Source organism: Oncorhynchus mykiss, chromosome 8, assembly GCF_013265735.2.
Source record: "Oncorhynchus mykiss isolate Arlee chromosome 8, USDA_OmykA_1.1, whole genome shotgun sequence".
Taxonomy (NCBI): Eukaryota; Metazoa; Chordata; class Actinopteri; order Salmoniformes; family Salmonidae; genus Oncorhynchus; species Oncorhynchus mykiss.
Genome location: NC_048572.1, coordinates 69045609 through 69066413, shown reverse-complemented (window position 1 = coordinate 69066413; position 20805 = coordinate 69045609). Strand labels below are relative to the sequence as shown.

Here is a 20805-nt window from a genome sequence, read left to right as displayed (position 1 = left end):
TTGCAAAAAGCCTGTTTTGGCTGCATGCTGTTCACTGACAGATTTGCCGCACGTTCCAGACTGTAGGCATGCCTTGTCATTGGGCTGCACACAATCTGCAGCTAGGCTATCAGAGCAGAGAGAGGGAGAGATGAGAACTGCAGGCGCGTGTCTATCAGAGCAGAGAGAGGGAGAGATGAGAATTGCAGGCGCGTGTCTATCAGAGCAGAGAGGGGGAGAGATGACAATTGCAGGCGCGTGTCTATCAGAGCAGAGAGAGGGAGAGATGAGAATTGCAGGCGCGTGTCTATCAGAGCAGAGAGGGGTAGAGATGAGAATTGCAGGCGCGTGTCTATCAGAGCAGAGAGAGGGAGAGATGAGAACTGCAGGCGCGTGTCTATCAGAGCAGAGAGAGGGAGAGATGAGAATTGCAGGCGCGTGTCTATCAGAGCAGAGAGAGGGAGAGATGAGAACTGCAGGCGCGTGTCTATCAGAGCAGAGAGAGGGAGAGATGAGAATTGCAGGCGCGTGTCTATCAGAGCAGAGAGAGGGAGAGATGAGAATTGCAGGCGCGTGTCTATCAGAGCAGAGAGGGGGAGAGATGAGAATTGCAGGCGCGTGTCTATCAGAGCAGAGAGACGGAGAGATGAGAACTGCAGGCGCGTGTCTATCAGAGCAGAGAGAGGGAGAGATGAGAATTGCAGGCGCGTGTCTATCAGAGCAGAGAGGGGGAGAGATGAGAATTGCAGGCGCGTGTCTATCAGAGCAGAGAGAGGGAGAGATGAGAACTGCAGGCGCGTGTCTATCAGAGCAGAGAGAGGGAGAGATGAGAATTGCAGGCGCGTGTCTATCAGAGCAGAGAGGGGGAGAGATGAGAATTGCAGGCGCGTGTCTATCAGAGCAGAGAGAGGGAGAGATGAGAACTGCAGGCGCGTGTCTATCAGAGCAGAGAGAGGGAGAGATGAGAATTGCAGGCACGTGTCTATCAGAGCAGAGAGGGGGAGAGATGAGAATTGCAGGCGCGTGTCTATCAGAGCAGAGAGGGAGAGATGAGAACTGCAGGCGCGTGTCTATCAGAGCAGAGAGAGGGAGAGATGAGAATTGCAGGCGCGTGTCTTTCAGAGCAGAGAGGGGGAGAGATGACAATTGCAGACGCGTGTCTATCAGAGCAGAGAGAGGGAGAGATGAGAACTGCAGGCGCGTGTCTATCAGAGCAGAGAGGGGTAGAGATGAGAATTGCAGGTGCGTGTCTATCAGAGCAGAGAGGGGGAGAGATGAGAATTGCAGGCGCGTGTCTATCAGAGCAGAGAGGGAGAGATGAGAACTGCAGGCGCGTGTCTATCAGAGCAGAGAGAGGGAGAGATGAGAATTGCAGGCGCGTGTCTTTCAGAGCAGAGAGGGGGAGAGATGACAATTGCAGACGCGTGTCTATCAGAGCAGAGAGAGGGAGAGATGAGAACTGCAGGCGCGTGTCTATCAGAGCAGAGAGGGGTAGAGATGAGAATTGCAGGTGCGTGTCTATCAGAGCAGAGAGGGGGAGAGATGAGAACTGCAGGCGCGTGTCTATCAGAGCAGAGAGAGGGAGAGATGAGAACTGCAGGCGCGTGTCTATCAGAGCAGAGAGAGGGAGAGATGAGAATTGCAGGCGCGTGTCTATCAGAGCAGAGAGAGGGAGAGATCACAGAAAGTGAATGTCATTCTAGTTCTGTGAGAGATACAGGTGTGCTTCTTTCTCAGCACAGCAATGGTCCATACAGATTACAATGTTGCGCAAACCATAAACCCGGTTCGGCCCAACACCAATCAATTCTTAGAATATCAGGTACGTTTTCACATTACGTGTTACGTGTTTTAGGTGGCAGGAGAATTACAGAGAAGGCATATTGAAATAACTCTGATTGATTTTATTATAATTTTTCACATTGCAAACAGTGACAATTATTTTTCATGCCAAGAGAGGAACTGACCCTGGCAAATGGGTTTCGGAACAAAAAGGTCAAAATTTGAGAGGTGCCAGATTCTGTTCTGTCAGTATCCGGCTCAAATTAGGTCACTGGTTCCATCTCAGGGAAGTCTTTGTTGTTGATTTGAAATATGTTAAAAAAAAAACATTTGTTTATGTAAAAAAAAAATGGGCGTGGATTCCCTTACTACAGACCATAAAGAAGTTATTCTGTGGTGCGTATTTACATATGTGCATGTGTGTGTATACATGTGTGCTTCAGTCCGTGTGAAAGGAGAGGTTCATTTAGCATGCAAGATCTCTGAGAATCCCACTTCTATCTAGATAGCCTCATAGGGATTTTATTGGTAGTTATTTGTCAGACTTTTAGCTTCTGCAGATGTAGGATTTTAACTTGAGCCAGTTTGCCACAGCAGGAAAATAATCCTGCAGCAACAGGAAATGTTAATTATTATGTGGATTATAATGAATGGACATTTTTGTAGGGGTTAATATATTTTTTGAAAGGGAAAATCATGTCTATAATGTCAAAGTAAAAACAACAAACTTCAGAAGTCGTTTTAAAACTCAGATACACTACATGTTTCGAATGTCCTGCTTTGTAGGAACGTTTTCTACAACATAGTGATCAAATTAAGATCCTACATCTGTATTGACTGAGTGGAATATTTGCATTTGTATCTCCTAGTCGGCCAATAGGTGAACAAAAGAGTGTTTTCAGTTACCTCCTGCAGGGTTGAAGTTGGGTATCCCATGAAGAATGATGCAATGCAGGAACAGTGGAGAAGCATTCATTTTCATCGACCCACTCAGGAGACTGTTCAGGATCCAAACATACCTGGCATGAAAGAATAGAAGAGATATAGTAATCCACACAATAGCTAGCTAGATGATCCTCACTAACTAAACCCCTTTGCATATAGGTTACAGTGGACAACAACAGATCACTTACAACCCTGACATCAATGGATAAGTCCATCCATGACAATTGCAACCCAGTTACTGAAGCACATATGGGAAAAGGACCGCTCTGAGATGCATTGAGCCTGTGTGTTTGTGATGGGAATATTCTTTATGAGGCGCCCACAGCATGACTGAGTCACAGGGAATCAGTGTGATGCAGCAAGATTAGATTGCACCAGGTCACCACAGGATCCCATTCTGTTTCAATTACACACAATGGAGCGACTATCACAGGCCCTTTTCTATGGGAATGGACAAACAAGACAAAGACATGCAATAGGTTTTATATTGGTCTTGGTGGGACTGGGACCTGAACTTGCTCTAACATGGGCAGAAAGGGGTGTGTATAGACCTGTGTGTGTGTGTGTGTGTGTGTGTGTGTGTGTGTGTGTGTGTGTGTGTGTGTGTGTGTGTGTGTGTGTGTGTGTGTGTGTGTGTGTGTGTGTGTGTGTGTGTGTGTGTGTGTGTGTGTGTAAAGGGATATGGAGGCATATGAAGGAGGGTGTGGGGAAACACCTTTACCTCACCATCCACATCACACAATGAGCATTTCCTCAGTACTAGAGAATAGATTAATATTGTGCCTGAGAAGAGGCCATACCTTTTCTGAGAAGGTGTCATCAATGCTGAGACCTTGTCGTCATAGTACTTCCTCATTGCAAAGCGGTCCAAGGCCTGATCAGCACTATGTGAGACAGACACAGACATGGTTTAGGCTTAAACACTGACTTACCCTCCTCCTGTTTAGGCTTAAACACTGACTTACTCTACTGTTTAGGCTTAAGCACTGACAGGGTAAACACTCCTGACAATGATGGTAAGTAAGCTTTAGTTAAGACCTTTAGTTTTAAAAAAGGAAACAGTGAACTAAACTGAACTGAGCGTAAGTCGTCAGCCTATACCAGAGACCCTCCTGGCTGACAGAGTGGAGGTACTCACACTGTAAACAAACATTGGCACTTATTCAATACATATTCTGTTTCTCTCTGACACGCACTCATGCACACGCACACACACATGCGCACACACACAAATGTGAGCATGCACACACTGACAGGGATGAAGAGAGAAAGTAACCAGACAGGAAGACAATCCAGAGTAAACAAAAAGGAGAGGAGGAGAGGAGAAAGAGGTCAGAGTGTGTACCCAGTTACTGCTGTACCAACCGGCGCTGGAGGCTTTTCACTAGAGGTCTCTTTCTCTGTCTTTTTTTCTCTTCCTCATCTGTCTCTCCATCTCTCTCCCTCTCCCACCATATATCTCCCTCTAAATCTCCCTGCCTCTCTCTGCCTCTCTCTCCCTCTCCCACCATATATCTCCCTCTAAATCTCCCTGCCTTTCTCTGCCTCTCTCTCCCTCTCCCACCATATATCTCCCTCTAAATCTCCCTGCCTCTCTCTGCCTCTCTCTCCCTCTCCCACCATATATCTCCCTCTAAATCTCCCTGCCTTTCTCTGCCTCTCTCTCCCTCTCCCTCACTTTCTTTCCTTCCCTCACCGTCCTCACTCTTTTTCTGTTCTGCTCTCTCTTTCCCCTTCCCTCTTTATCAGTCTCTCTCTCCCCTCTCCAGCCAGGCCTGGGCCAATGTGTACCCATATCACACGGGGGCTGTTTGCACAAAGGATCTCCATAAGACACACACATACACACACAAACACACACAGCACTTCCCTTCACCTTATGAACCACTTTCTCGCTAAATGTTTGCAGACGGTTCTTGACTTTAGGGATTAGCTGAGTTGCAGCTGATCTGGATATCCTTTCAGAGTGTAAATTACTTTCATCTTTGTTTGTGTAACTTTATCCACTTAGAGGAACTGCATGCGCTTGAGGGGAAATTATTTTCTACTCAAGTGCCTTACTGAAACTCATATTTAATTGCTAAATTAATTTCCAGGTCCATTCAGAGAAAATTACATTGACCTTTGTGATAAACGTCAGTTTCTGTCATAAGCTGACTGTCATGACTGTCTAGTATTGTCCATGTTGATTTAGAGTGTGTAATTCTGTAAGCGTGACTCATGACTTGTAGCTTGCCTTTGATCCCACAACCATAAGTATTGATTGTTTGACTCACGTTCTGAATGACTGTGGGATTCAGTGAAAGGGCTGAGTGGACCAGTAGTGGTCAGACAGTGAAATAGATTATCTTTGTTTCTAGGCCTATATTTATCTGAGACATTTGGTTGGAGTTGACAAGGAGTTTGGACCCAAACATTCAATCAGTGCTACTCACTCTCTCCTGAGGTCAGATATTTTGGTTAGAGTGAAGTCATATTTCACAATGCTAAACCTCAGTAAATGAAAATATTGATAAAAAGCTACGTGAGATGCCATTTTTTTGCAGCAGTTACCTGGCAGATATGTCAGTGAAAATCACAAACGATGAGATGACCACTCCAATTCTGCTTTTCCCACCCTGAAATACAAGACAAGAGACAAGATGTCAAATTAATTCATATTTGTGTGTCAATGCTTAGGCATAATCATTTGCAACAGTAACAGGTAGTGTTATTAGTGATTATAAATAAACAATAAAAACATTTTTTTACTCCACAGAACCATTACCATGACCCCACGCGCCAACCGGTAGTACCTTCTGCTGAATTCTCCCTGTGTTGGAATGGTGTGGGCATACCCCAACTATAGAATGGTGTGGGCATACCCCAACTATAGAATGGTGTGGGCATACCCCAACTATAGAATGGAGTGGGCATACCCCAAATATAGAATGGTGTGGGCATACCCCAACTATAGAATGGTGTGGGAATACCCCAACTATAGAATGGTGTGGGCATACCCCAACTATAGAATGGTGTGGGCATACCCCAACTATAGAATGGAGTGGGCATACCCCAACTATAGAATGGTGTGGGCATACCCAAACTATAGAATGGAGTGGGCATACCCCAACTATAGAATGGTGTGGGCATACCCCAACTATAGAATGGTGTGGGCATACCCCAACTATAGAATGGAGTGGGCATACCCCAACTATAGAATGGTGTGGGCATACCCAAACTATAGAATGGAGTGGGCATACCCCAACTATAGAATTGTGTGGGCATACCCCAACTATAGAATGGTGTAGGCATACCCCAACTATAGAATGGTGTGGGCATACCCCAACTATAGAATGGAGTGGGCATACCCCAACTATAGAATGGTGTGGGCATACCCCAACTATAGAATGGTGTGGGCATACCCCAACTATAGAATGGTGTGGGCATACCCCAACTATAGAATGGAGTGGGCATACCCCAAATATAGAATGGAGTGGGCATACCCCAACTATAGAATGGTGTGGGCATACCCCAACTATAGAATGGTGTGGGCATACCCCAACTATAGAATGGTGTGGGCGTATACCGGTCATTAAAAATATTAATGCGAGTTCACAGCTGATTGTACATGCTTGCTATTTCCTCAGCAGCATGAGGAAATAGCAAAACATTTGGAAATGGTCTGTTTGATCAGTGTTTTTTTCTCAAATGTATGCTTTGACCACAAATAGTATTAGACAAGTCAACAACATTATTTGGGTATGAGTTAACAGAATTTTAAAAAAGTTCTTTGGCCAGAAGAAAATAACTGAGAGATGATGAGAGGGTGATGACAGAGTGATGAGGATGCTGCTCACCCTGCAGTGTATGACCACCACGTGCAGAGGGTCAGCGTTGAGCCAGCCTTCCATGGCCTTACAAATTGTACAGATCTTATCCAGAGGAGGGGCATGCAGGTCAGGCCAGCCCGTGTCCAGAGTCTGCAAACACAAGGTAAGTCACACACACTCTGTTATAGATAGTTCTAATCAATAAAACCTCTATACAACCTAAACAATCTATTTAGCACGCACAGAGTCTCCAGAAATCCTAGAGACAGCCTTTCTAAATCCTAGGGTTATCTCGTTAGACAGTTGTTCAAACATATACGGTTGAGATCCATGTTGCCACTTATATCCATTGATTTAGCTATAGCAAATACAGCCGAGTCATTCTGCAGCTTGTTGATACCTGTATCTCTTCAGCACCTCGTGTCTTGCCCTATGTTTTGTTTATGTTGCACATTTGGAAAAAGACAGTATGGTTGCTTTACCTTAGGGTTCATTTTAGAGAGATCATGTCTCTTCTCCGACAGGTTGATAATCTAGAAAGAAAAAAGATATGTACGCATGAATACATACATTTATGTTGCAATTTTATTATATGCCTTTTATAACTATCTTATTAAAAAGTAACTGTTTCAACCGTTTTCACTTCCTCTTTCCCATATGAACTAAAGAAAGCTTCACAGCACTCCACACTAAATGGTTGAGCTGAGGTTAAAGTAGGCTCTTGTCCTGTCAACATCACTTCTCTAGAAACCACAAAATGTGCCAATGAGACAATGACATAGGGTGAATAACAGTCACACTTTAAACCAAATAAACAAAGCAAACTTTAGATAAACTTTAATGATCTCACTCTGATAGAAATCTGATGTCTGCCACAAGATGTCAGATAAGACAGAAAGGACTAGGTACTGTATCTCAATAGTCTATGCACTACAAGTGAGATGAAGAATGGTGTGAGACACATGCACGAGAGTAGTGTTAACTGACCAGGTAGTTATCTGCGTGCTTGGACTTGAGCATCCGTGTGACATCCTTCAGGTTGTGGAGGTAGATCTCTTCTGAGCATGTCCGAGGGAAGGACACGGCAATGATGCGCTCAGTCACGTAGGTCAGGTCAAGTTCGTATCCCTCATCCATTCTCACATCTGGGTCTTCTTCCTGTTGGGAGGGAGGGAAGGAGAGAGAGAGAGAGAGAGAGAGAGAGAGAGAGAGAGAGAGAGAGAGAGAGAGATGCCTCAGGGCCTGCAACACACTTTCCTCTGCCCATTGACAGGATGCATGTTTTCACTCTAGTCAATGTTTGATGAGCAAAGTCCTTGGTGTCAGCCATTGTGCTCTGCCACCCCACTGATACCTTTACAATAGGAACACAGGCCTACTGTAGATTGTATGACAAAGGAGGACGTATGTTTACATTTAACTGTCTGTCTGCACAGGTGCCACACTGACTGCCATTATGCCTCATGATAGGTTACTGCAGATGATGATGAAACACTATTTCCACTTCTATGTTCACTTTAGTTGTATTCCTAATTTCCATTTACTCCATGGAAAAAGTAACTGCTTTTGAATATGAAAACAAGGAAATAGTCACCAACTGATCATTCTCAAGTTCGCACAGTAAAAACAAGACAGACAGCAACAATGAAACAACAAAAAAACATGAAAACTCTGTTGTCTTCCAGTTTAAACCAGTCATGTGCTGTGTAGTCCTGAAATATGGCTTGTTCCTGTGACCTCATGGTCATGAACTTCCTGTGTAGCTGCTGGGGAGAGAGAAAGAGAGCGGGAGAGAGAGGCTTCCCCTACTCATCCACACATCTCTTATCTATCCATCTGTGATCTGTGTTTTGGCCTAGTGCTCTGTCTTTCCTGTCAGCTGGGAAATAGGGAAGTGATTCTTTAAACAACAGGCAGGCAGTTAACTGGCGCCCCTACGAAGACAATCCATCCAAAATACCACAATACAAATCCCAGCGTGAATTCTTCTAGGAATCATTTTCACATCATTATCATGTTCTATTTGTAGGTCATTCTATCAGTTTTATAATCTCAGTAACAACGAGAATCAAAGTAAGGAATCAAACAGAAAGACATTTCATAAATTCACAACACACATACAGATCAGTATTGATTTCACGTTAGTTACCACAGAGGCATAGCTTTGGCATGGCTGTGTAGAGCTAGAATTACGAAACAACAAAACTCTCAATATCTACGTGTCAGTCTATTGCATGCCTGACCTCTATCTAATCTAGACCAACAGGATGACCACAAATAGTCAGCTTGGAATGTATTTCTGCTCCCACCCTAACACCACACACTCCCAACGACAAAGGGATTGAATCGAAATGTCGTGTTTCAGTCCGGTCACCTGATTGTTTGTTGTGATCAACAGTGAAAAGGTCTGAATGTGCCAGTTACAGTTTTTTACAATCACTTTGGCACTGTTTTCGGGAACCTTGATGTCATTTTTCAAAACTCTAGACACAAACGCACAACTAATATTCAAAATGCACATTTTTCAAAGCTTTAACACTCTTTCTAATTGCTTGGATACAATACACATAACGCTAAGATCACTTGTTCATTGAACTTAAATCACCTGCTCAAAATGACACAACTTAACATCAAAGTATTACCATTTCAAAATGCATTTCATTACAATGATCCAACTATCAATTGATACAACTGCTCAAAATGATAAGGTACTGTTGCGTTACTCTTAATGCGTAGTTTTACGGAAACTGACAAACGATATTCCATGTTTAGATCATGAAGGTTTCAGGATAACGAGATCCATTGACACCAATTACCGTGGAACATGAACCAATTGTACTACATTATCTATGGATGTAATATTTCATCATCATTCTTTATCAGACACTGTTTCTATGGTCACATGTACCACTTTTCCAGACCATATTTTCATATTTGACATTACTGTACACTCACCGGCCACTTTATTAGGTACACCTATCTAGTACTTTTGCCTCCACAACAGCCTGAATTATTCACGGAATTGTACGTTAAGAGATGCCCTTCTGCACACCACTGTTTTAAACAGCTGTTATTTGAGCGTTTGTGGCCTTTCTGTTAGCTTGAATGAGTCTGGACATTTTCTTCTGACCTCATTCATGAACAAGGTGGTTTTGCCCACAGAACTGCCGCTCACTGAATGTGTTTTGTTTATCGCACCGTTCTCTGTAAACTCTAGAGACTGTAGTGCATAAAAATCCCAGGAAGGCAGCTGTTTCTGAGATGCTGGAATCACCATGTGTGGCATCAACAATCATACCACGGTCAAAGTTGCTTAGATTAAGCATCTTGCGCGTTCTAATGTTTGGTTGAACAACATCTAGAGCTCTCCACTTTATATACTCTATATATTGAGTTGCAGGCAGCCACATGATTCGCTGTTTGAATGTAACCGTCTTTGATGAGCTAAATCAGGTCTGTAGAGCTGATAGCATGACCTATGTCATTGTGTGGGATAATGTCAGGTTCCACCATGCTCAAATGGTGCAAGCATGGTTTCAGGCCCATCTACAATTTACCACCCTGTGCTTACCCTCATACTCTTCTTTCCTTAACCCGATTTAATAATTTTTCTTCACATGGAGGTGGAAGGTGCTGTATATGATAGGTGCCCTCACGAACAAGCCACCCTCTCCAGGCCATGGATGATGCATGCAATGACATCAAGGCAGACCAGTGTCAGGCCTGGATTCGCCATGCCCGAAGATTCTTCCCAAAATGTTTGGCTAATGAAAACATCCATTGTGATGTGGAAGAGAACCTGTGGCCAAATCCACAAGACAGGGTTGATGGAAATATAGAAGTAGTAATCAATCTTTTGTTTTGCTTTTTACAGTAAGCCAGGTGAGGAACACTGCAGTGATGTTTTACAGTAAGCCAGGTGAGGAACACTGCAGTGATGTTTTACAGTAAGCCAGGTGAGGAACACTGCAGTGATGTTTTACAGTAAGCCAGGTGAGGAACACTGCAGTGATGTTTTACAGTAAACCAGGTGAGGAACACTGCAGTGATGTTTTACAGTAAACCAGGTGAGGAACACTGCAGTGATGTTTTACAGTAAGCCAGGTGAGGAACACTGCAGTGATGTTTTACAGTAAGCCAGGTGAGGAACACTGCAGTGATGTTTTACAGTAAGCCAGGTGAGGAACACTGCAGTGATGTTTTACAGTAAGCCAGGTGGGGAACACTGCAGTGATGTTTTACAGTAAGCCAGGTGAGGAACACTGCAGTTGACCTTTAACTGTTTTTTATTTTTTTGTTGCTAATTATTTTTGTTTTGATTCAAAGAAACCTATGTTGTGATTTTATTGTATTTCATCAATAAATGTCATATTTTGTTTAGTGATTCCACTGTGTCTGTAGTATTCTCTCTACTAGTCATTTTACAGTGATGTATTTACATGTAGTAGCATAATGAAACATGTATCACATATTTTGTACTACAATATTTAATGATTGTACGAACAACTACACAGTGAAACTATAGGTATCTTGTGTGTGGGTGATCTAAATGAATGTTCCTATGGTATTTCATGAAAAATTAGTTATTTTAACCAATGATTCAGCAAGTGCAAGGTTTCTTTAACGATGTGAATGCACAATGCAATGTTTTTAACATTGGACAGCCTGTGTTACAAGTGATGGCCGTTTTGAGTTTTGTGTCTAGAGTTTTGAAAAAGGACCACAAGGTTCTGAAATTAGTGCCAAAGTGATTGTTAAAAACTGTAATCAAGTCTGAAGTGACTGCAGGCTAAAGGCAAACACTTTGAAGGACTCTGGAGAAAGGGTCCAGGACCATAAAACCAGGGGGCCGTGGACTACTGCACCCAGGGGCTTAAACCCCTCGGAGAAGAATGAAAAGGGACCGTGTGTGCGCGTGTGTGTGTGTGTGTGTGTGTGTGTTTGTGTGTGTGTGTGTGTGTGTGTGTGTGTGTGTGTGTGTGTGTGTGTGTGTGTGTGTGTGTGTAGGGGGTGTCACAAGGGTCTGCAGTTAGTGTAATAGCATGGTATGTCAATTTTCTCCGGTAGCTGCAGGAAACACTGTCTATCAGAAATGTATGAAAAGGTTGACTGGCCAACATTTGAGGGTTGTGTTTTCAGTGGCGGAGGGGGCTAGGTGAGAGGGAGATTGGACTGGACTGTGTTTAAGAAAGTGTCAGAGCATAGTTTCAGAGAGAGGAGATGGGTAACCTCCAGTACTTTACCTTCAATCCCCAAGCCATAAGATTGCTAAATAGAGAACAAAATGGCTACATGGACTACCTGACTTGACCCTTGTATTTTTACATTTCTTTGCACTGTCTCTATGCACACTCAAAGGACTCTACACACTCACGCACACTGACACTCCAACACAATAACACACAAACACACACACGCAAATGCACCCAAATACACACTTAATTTGCTCACACAAATAACATTTATACTGACTCTACACACACGCACACACACTCACACACAAACATAATATACACTGATGCTACTCTGTACGCCATATATCTTGATGCCTAGTCAACTTACCCCTATACATACAGTACTGTATCTACCTCTATCACTCCAGTATCCCTGCACATTGTAAATATGCTATTGGAACTGACCCTGTATGTGTGTTTTTGTTCTACCTTATGTTACTTTTAGAACTACATTGATATTGATGACTTTATTTTGGGTATGGAAAGACATTTCACTGTACTTAATAAAGTTATTCAAAACTCTGAGGTTAAAGCCTATTTGAGTTGAAAGTCTGTTTGAGGTTAAAGTCTGTGTTTGATAGTCGGCCCTTGATAAGGTATTTGATAGAATCAATGTGGGCAAAGTCTTCCTCATCCCACGAAGCTCTATGGAGGGTAGGCCTACATTATATTGACGTTTAATTATTTTATAAAGACTATCCTACTTTTTTAAATTATTATATACATCAAAACATATTTCAGAGTATACCTGATGACAAATCTACATTTCGATGTGAGCACAGATATTTTAAACAAGTTAGGGAAATCCACTCATCTATTTCATGTAATCCTAAAACTCCATCATTTTATTCTCAATCACATATCAATATAAATCATCCAGACATACTCTACACTGCGGTAGTTCCTTTCAACTAAACCTCTCTCTCCCATAGTCCCATTCTGTCTCTCACCAGTCACGTCAGGAAAACAGCAATGACTTGCCCCAACATGCACTACAGATCATTGCTCTTTAATTTACAAGGAGTGCTTTTGTTCCTGGTTCAGGGCATGGCGCTCGGCCACAAGGGCACAACACAACAAACATCCCAGGCAGCCGAGCTAAGGATCGGAAAGCACAGCCCACCCATGGCACAATGACTGGGAGTAGACAGTAGAGTAATGGCGGATGAGAAGGCGTAGGCCTAAGCTAAGCAGAGTGGTGTTTGAAAAGTAGGTTGCCAGCAGCAGGCTTCATAGAGAACAAGCTGAAACAGGTATACTAGTGTAGGTAAGGATTCTAGGGGATTTAGGTGTGTCTACTTTGGAACCCCTGGCTGACACAGCCCCTGGAGGTATGGGTAAATGCTGGCTGGGCTGTGGTGCGTGGGCGCTGTCAGCGAGGCTTAGCTGTATATAGATCACTCGGCACTGTGAGGCCTGGGACTGCGTCTCAATAGTCTCCAATGGTTTCCTTTCTTTCAGTCATCATGAAGGAGAGGTCTGAGGCGAAGAGAGGTACCACCTCAGATTATTGAAACACAGCCCTGATCAGTCCTGGAAACTACACCTCTCACCTGGCTGTAGTTGACACTGCATGGAATATTCCATCTTAAATTGCAGGGAAATTGAACCTTTATTTAATTAGGCAAGTCAGTTAAGAACAAATTCTTATTCACAGTGACAGCCTACGTAGAGGAAACACTGAGCGCTGTTGATATGCTGAGGATAAAATCCACCAACTAGTAATCAATGTTGGTCAGCCTCAGAGGATGGAAACGTGGCCCAATCATGTGAACAGTGACATCATGGTTGTTTTCATTTTTTAGCACATGTCGGTGACAACGGTTGACAAAAACTCAGCATTCTGGCCTGTCACAAATAATAAAGTCATCCAATTGGGATCATAGGATTGGACGACAGCAACAAAGTCCAATTAAGACATCCAAGTTTTGTTTGTATGTTGTTAGTCCGGTTGCTACACGTCTTCAGAATCCTCAGTTACGTTTTTCACGAAAGGCACATTCGGGTGATCATGATGGAGTGGAGACTGTGTGTATGTGTGACTGTGAGAGTGATTTGTTAAAAAACACCATATATTTGGATGGATATTGAAATTAAGCATTAGATGTGGATGAAACTCAAGAGAAGTGAAACAAGCATAAACTATGGCTGTTAAAGGAATGGAAAAACCGAGAGAGGGAGTCCTTGGTGTAGAGGGAAAAGGAGCAGCACATGAAACAGCTTAAGGTGAGGGAAGCAGTGTAATCCTTTAAAGACAGTGTCTAAAGCCACACGGAGGGGATAAAACTCACTCTGCAGCCATACAGTCCACAGTGCTTACTACCACAGCTGGCCATCTTTAGAAGTCCTAATCATTGTTTTATTGGTAAATATCATTCATATGTCCTGACTTACCAAGCAGGTACTATTTCACCAGCAGTGTCTGGCCAGAAACCAGATCAATAACTACAATAATAGCCATGTCTTACTAAATTAGGCATATTTCAATGGACCAGTAGATCAGTCAATAAATACGGGAGGTATTGAACAGGGAAAGAATGTAGTGAACAAAGTCCATGATTTAAAGATCAATGGGATAGTAGTTGGCAACAAATAGGCACCGTCTACTCAATCATTTGACTGCTCAGGAGTAGCCAATATTCCTTATTGGATGTAGGTTCACCACACTATTACTTTCTTAGGATATATTGCCAACATGTGATGGCCAACAATCACCCCTTGGCTGGCTCGTGGTAAGTTCCATTCCATGACTCAAAACATCAAATTTAGAAGTGTTCCTATTGGCTGGCCTTGGTTCATGACTGCCAGTTTGTGGCAGTGCAGTCCATTATTGGGTTAGTTGAGAATTCACCATTGGTCACATTAAAGCAAAATATGTTCCAGTGGTGAAAAGGAGAGCAGACGGATCTCCACCAACTTAACACTCCAGAAAAGAAACCTCCCAGTTCTCTCTGAACCAAACATTGTCAATAAAGTAGAGTCAGCCTCTCCACCAGGACCTAAAGTTAATATGGTATTAACAAGTCGAATGTGCCATACTTCCATTTATGAATAGTGGAATGAAGGATGAAAGCTAAGCAAACCAAATTTGATATTTCTGCAAGGGAGGATATGGCTCAGTACAGCCCAGCATGGGAGGACTTGGCTGTGCTGTGGACCAATGTAAAAACCAGCCACACATAGCCTACTGTCTCTCTGGGAGTCAGTGTGCTTGGTTCGGCAGCCAGGGAAACATTCATCTTCGACCCTCAGCCACACCAAACATGTTTTTTAACGTTTCAGGAAGTCCGGCTGCTTATGGGGAGACTGTAAAGGTGGATTTTTTTTAATAGGCCCTTGTCATATGTAATTTGCAACCCGTCATTTCACCTTTTAGTACTAGTAGGATCTCCGCTGGCTTTGGGTCACAGAGTTAAGGCCTCTGCAAACAAGCATATATTCAATGGAGCATTGGAATTCTTATATTGTTTCCAATGTTGTCTTTGTGTCTTTCTTGTCCAACTCTATTTTCCAGGGAGTGTACACACACAATATGGAAGGTTGGAATAGCTGAGCCTGCGCTTTCGTTTTGTATGGCTGAGGTTCAACTCTTCACCTCAACACTGCATGTTCTTTGCTTGTGGTGCGGTATATCGCCTCTCAGTGCTACTGCTAGTTTGCATAGACTGTGGGCTCCTGAAGGTATTTAGCATTCCAATCTGGACACCATCTAATAACCCACCCTAATTCCCATCAGTCAGTCGGACAGAGCACCATGCATGCTCTTATACCTGGCATGAATGGAAGCAGCAGCAGCAGCACACTTTAAACAGTCAGGGAGGATAACATCTCCCACAACAACATCATAGGCTGGATGGATGAAGTGGCTTTGGGGAGAAGAGGCCATAGTTTGTTCTGCCTGTTTCCTGTCTCGCTCGATGCATTTACGCTGTGGCTTTGAGGCCCATTCAACACCGAAGGGCCGAAATAAACAAAACGGTGGAATCTGTAGGGGGGAAAGCAGCAGGAGGGGGAACTGGAGAAAAGGGGATCTTTTTAATGCTGTTTATTTAGCAATTCTGGAACTCAAACATATAGTTGTGTCTCATTTTCACAGGATGTTTTGAAGGGAAATGAAAGCGAGCTGCTTCCCTGCCTCTGGCTGAATCTGTGTGCAGCAGCAGCACCCACCAGCCTCCTAAAGCACCACCTAATTACCACCTTCGTTCCCAAGGTCATAGAGGAATGCGTTCCAAAATGGATTACCCTCCCGTTTTCTCTCTCTCTCTCATTGCTCTCCCTCTCTTCACTCTGGCTAATGGCTTACATATGTGTGCTGTGCGGCTAGCTGCTCCTTTCTGTGACACTATACTGCCCCAGCAGCCCTCAGCCCTACAGTCAGTCCCTGCCCTGTGAAGAACCGAATGCCTTTTTCTACTTAGCTTACTGTACACACTCACTAGCCTTCTTCCAAACCACATTATCAGGGTCCTATTCATCCATCTCTCAGCTAGCTCTTTGTAATCTCTCTTTTATCAAAGGAGAGAGAGAGACAGAGAAGAGAATTGAACTCCCATGTTTTCTGTGTTCTTTCTACACTTGTCTCACAGTTCCTATTGATAGTTAAACATTATCTGTATGTGTGTGTTCTTATGTGTGTGTTCATGGTGCAGTAGAGCTTTTCTTCTGTTTGTTTTAAAGATAGATAGCTACAGGAAGGAGAGAAATGGAGATATCTAGACAGGTAAGGAGGAGGGTGTAGCCAATGTGAGGTAAGAGGGACTCTTGTACATGTCATCAACAATGGCTGCCTAAAAAGTGCAGCCCTGAGGCCTGGAATACCACGCAGCAGCTGTGGCTTGAAGAATATGTATATCTCTCTTTCTCTTTCCATCTTGTCTTCCTCCCAGCAGACCAGCCATTCAACAAATGTAGTAAAAAATGAAATGAAAAAGGAAATGCTGCAGACTCATTGAGGACTATGCTAGCTCTGAAAGGTCTCCAGCACAGCAAAGCCCCAACTATCATGGAGTACCAAACCAATACAAAAGAAAGCTTAACCAGTAGGACATTCACAGTGGCGCGATTCTCTCACTGTGTGAAAAGCTGCAGCCAAAGCTTGATGAAGAGATCATGTTTTTTTTAATTAACAACACTCACTGTATCATTCAAAGAAATCACACCCACACTGCACGTTGAGTTTGAATGACCCCCTTCTCTCTCGTCAGAATTCCGCATGGTCCCCCCCCCCCCTCGCTGACACACACACACACACACACACACACACACACACACACTCACAAGCAGGGCACAGAGCCAAAGTAAATAAAGACTAAGCAATGCCCCCATTTTATATTTTGAATGAATTCCACTGAATGAAATGTGCTTGAACCACAGGATAAAGAGAGAAGCATTGATAACATCACCAGACTGCATGAAACTACTCAAGAACTGATTTGAAGTACTAGCACAACACAAAAACCATCTCCCCTGCAAGTAAAACACTACAAACTACTTAAAACTCCAAACCTTACCGTTTCAAAACTGAAAGTAGGAACTTTTATTCTCTTTCTTCCTTTGAAATCCCTTGTCAGTCAGACACTGCTGAAAAAGAGGAGGGTGATAATGTCCAGGCAAAGAAGAGAAGAGAAGATGAGGTTTAGTTTAGGTCCCGTCACACAGGCTTAGAGGAGGCTGACTGGCTCATTCTCCTGTGCTGGAATGCGGTTGCAGGGTGATCAGAGGCACTTCTGTGAGCTCACTTTGTCCGGCTTTGCCGCCCCCACTGCTGCTCCCTCCCAGGCTGTTGCAGCTGAATCCTACTACTGGCTGTTGGCTTCTGTTGGCCTTGTTAAAATGGAAGCCCTACTCTGTTCCTGAACTGCTGCACTGCTCTGCTCCACTCAACCCCCAACACACTTCCTTCAGTCAGTGAAGGCTGCTAGGTGCTGCCGCAGACACAAGTCCTGGCATGGGATAGTCCTCCCACTGTGGCTGGGCTGGGGCTGCCTCCCTCGCTGATCCCTCCCTCTTCCACTCTCCCTCCCTCCTCCCTTTCCACCCACTCCACCTCTCTCTCACTCACACACATTCTCATACTGCCTCCATGTCTGCTTCAGTTTTTGCCAGAGCTGGCCAGTGGATGGACACACACACACGCACACGCACACGCACACACACACACACACACACACACACAAACACAAAAACAAACACACAAACACACGCACACACACACACACACACACACACACACACACACACACACACACACACAGAGAGAGTTTACAGGGGGGTGGGTGGGGGTGATGGAACAGGGGGGCACATTATACTGAACATTTGATCAGCTGGTTAAACAAAAATCATTGAAATCTATTCCGCTTAGTTGAGCCATTTGTTGAAGTGTCTGGAGCCCTCAAGGAAATGCACAACATGACCAAAAGTATGTGGACACCTTCTTGTCAAACATCTCATTCCAAAATCATGGGCATTAAAATGGAGTTGGTCCCCCCTTTGCTGCTACAACAGCCTCCACTCTTCTGGGATTTGCTTCCATTCAGCCACAAGAGCATTAGTTCGGTCCACTGATGCTGGGCGAATAGTGTTGAGGTCAGAGCTCTGTGCAGGCCAGTCAAGTTCTTCCACACCAATCTCAACAAACCATTTCTGTATGGACCTCGCGTCGTGGAGGCACTGTCATGCTGAAACAGGAAAGGGCCTTCCCCAAACTGTTGCCACAAAGTTGGAAGCGCAGAATCGTCTAGAATGTATGTATGCTGTAGTGTTAAGATTTCCCTTTCCTGGAACTAAGGGGACTAGGCCGAACCATGAAAAACAGTCATAGACCATTATTCCTCCTCCACCAAACTTTACAGTTGGCACCATGCATTGGGACAGGTAGTGTTCTCCTAGCATCCGCCAAACCCAGATTCGTCTGTCGGACTGCCAGATGGTGAAGCGTGATTCACCACTCCAGAGAACGTGTTTCTACTGCTTCTGCTTTGAGCTTTACACTACTCCAGCCGACGTCATTGCGCATGGTGATCTTAGGCTTGTGTGTGGCTGCTCGGCCAAGGAAATCAATTTCATGAAGTTCCCAACAAACAGTTCTTGTGCTGACGTTGCTTCCAGAGGCCGTTCATAACTCAGTAGTGAGTGTTGCAACCGAGGACAGACGATATTTACACGCGACACGCTTCAGCACTCGGCGGTCCCGTTGTGTGAGCTTGTGTGGTGTACCACTTTGCGGCTGAGCCGTTGTTGCTCCTAAACATTTCCACTTCACAATAACAGCACTTACCGGGGCAGCTCTAGCAGGGTAGAAATGTGACAAACTGACTTGTTGGAAAGGTGGCATCCTATGACAAGTGCCACGTTGAAAGTCTCTGAGTTCTTCAGTAAGGCCATTCTACTGCCAATGTCAGTCTATGGAGATTGCATGGCTGTGTGCTCGATTTTATACACCTGTCAGAAACGTGTGTGGCTGAAATAGCAGAATCCCCTAATTTGAAGGGTTGTCCACATACTTTTGTATATATAGTGTAGCTCTTACAAGGGTGACTTTCACGCTCATTATAATGTACAGTATATACACCATATACAGCTGGTAAAAATGAATAAAGATGGGACCACCATCAAAATATATAATTGACTATTGATTGTCATCTGTCAATAGATGTATAGTAAGTATCAGATGAGAGGTATTCCCTATGCAGCAATATTTGTTTGTGTTTGGTTTATTGTGTTTGTTTTATATGTATTTTCATCTATAGATCAGTCTAAAATACACCCATATGATCATTATAATGTTTATCCATCGGAACTGTTTATTTTTCTATGAATATTTGGCATATTATCTAGAATGAAGCCAAGTCAAGACGGCACATGAAGAACGGAAGTGGGTTACAGTAATACCAACCACTGGCACCACATTAAATGCAAGTAAGACAACAGACAAAATGTAAGTACATAGACCTACAGTAACTATTGGCAACAACAGCTATACCAACCCCCAGGACGTGTGACATGTTGACGTGGAAGAGAGTGCATAACCCGAAACTTACAATGAATACATTGTAATGACAGTTCATCTCTATAGAGTAGGTTGCAGTCGCCACAGGGTTTCAGAAGAACACATTTTGAACACTATTGAAATTCACTTAACTGTACCTCCTGTTGTGTAGCAGTGTTACAATGACCCGTGGCATGTTGGAGATGATTCAGTTCTTTGGTAGCTGACCTGAGGACAGTGGAATCTGGCTTACATAACAGCACTTTGTGAGTGGCGAACCTTGGTTACTGAAGGAGTGACCAGCTAATGATTGACTCTGTCCAAAATAAAGCCTGCCATTGTTCTAAAAAAACAGTCCTCATATCACCAGCCTACACACACACGGACATTTCTGGGTTGTTGTCATCTAAAACAGCTTCCTGTTAGTATATCATCTTATGAAAGGATTGTGTACATTTTCATTATATGGCTTATTTGCAGTTGTCAGTTAAGATTGTGTGGTAAATTTACACAGCAAAAAAATATTTAGAACAGTGTATGAGTGGTATGGGACTTGTTCTTCAATAACCCCATTGAGTTTGTGAGAGCGCAAGCCAACTCCCTGGGCAAACCGTCAATGATTAGCCGTTAGCACCATCTATGGGTGAACCCACTATTGGTGCATTTCCACAGAGGATTTGCCTGTGTTGGCTCCTGGGACTCACTGGGCCTGGGCCTCGGGGGACCTGCTCTGACTTGGGGCCAAGGCAAGGCCTGCTGGTGCTTTTCAGGCAGCATTTACATGACAATGGATAACAGTGTACATGGGTTTACACCTTCGACAGTGAACACCTCATAAAGCAACTGTTTTGATTATGCAAAGGTTGTTGATTCTGTTCTTCACTGTCAGTCCTACCTATGGAAACACAGGTAGGACTGGATAACATAAGAGTGTATACACTAGTGGAACACTGGTGTTACAGTTGAAAAGCAGCATTGCATTATCATAGTATGAGGGAATATTCTCCCTATTATTATGCTTCCGAAATCTCTATAGACTAATGATGGACCTATGAAGAACTCT

The 20805-nt window shown here is 43.7% G+C and overlaps 1 protein-coding gene across 2 annotated transcripts in view; it reads right to left on the bottom strand.

Moving 5' to 3' along the window:
- The window catches only part of LOC110530428 (tensin-3), a 70585-nt gene extending 50582 nt beyond the window's left edge, over window positions 1–20003 (bottom strand). Inside the window, exons 1-7 of one of the 2 annotated variants that reach the window (XM_036986060.1) lie at window positions 19901–20003; window positions 7506–7676; window positions 7001–7051; window positions 6546–6668; window positions 5260–5324; window positions 3507–3590; window positions 2668–2780 (exon numbers count right to left, since the gene is read on the bottom strand). In XM_036986060.1, the coding sequence (XP_036841955.1) occupies window positions 2668–2780; window positions 3507–3590; window positions 5260–5324; window positions 6546–6668; window positions 7001–7051; window positions 7506–7655 (586 nt within the window). In that variant the 5' untranslated portion in view covers window positions 7656–7676; window positions 19901–20003. Of the gene's footprint in view, window positions 1–2667; window positions 2781–3506; window positions 3591–5259; window positions 5325–6545; window positions 6669–7000; window positions 7052–7505; window positions 7677–17265; window positions 17706–19900 lie in introns of those variants that run through there. The other variant, XM_036986059.1, reaches the window with a different exon arrangement.
- Between the last annotated feature and the right edge of the window lie 802 nt (window positions 20004–20805).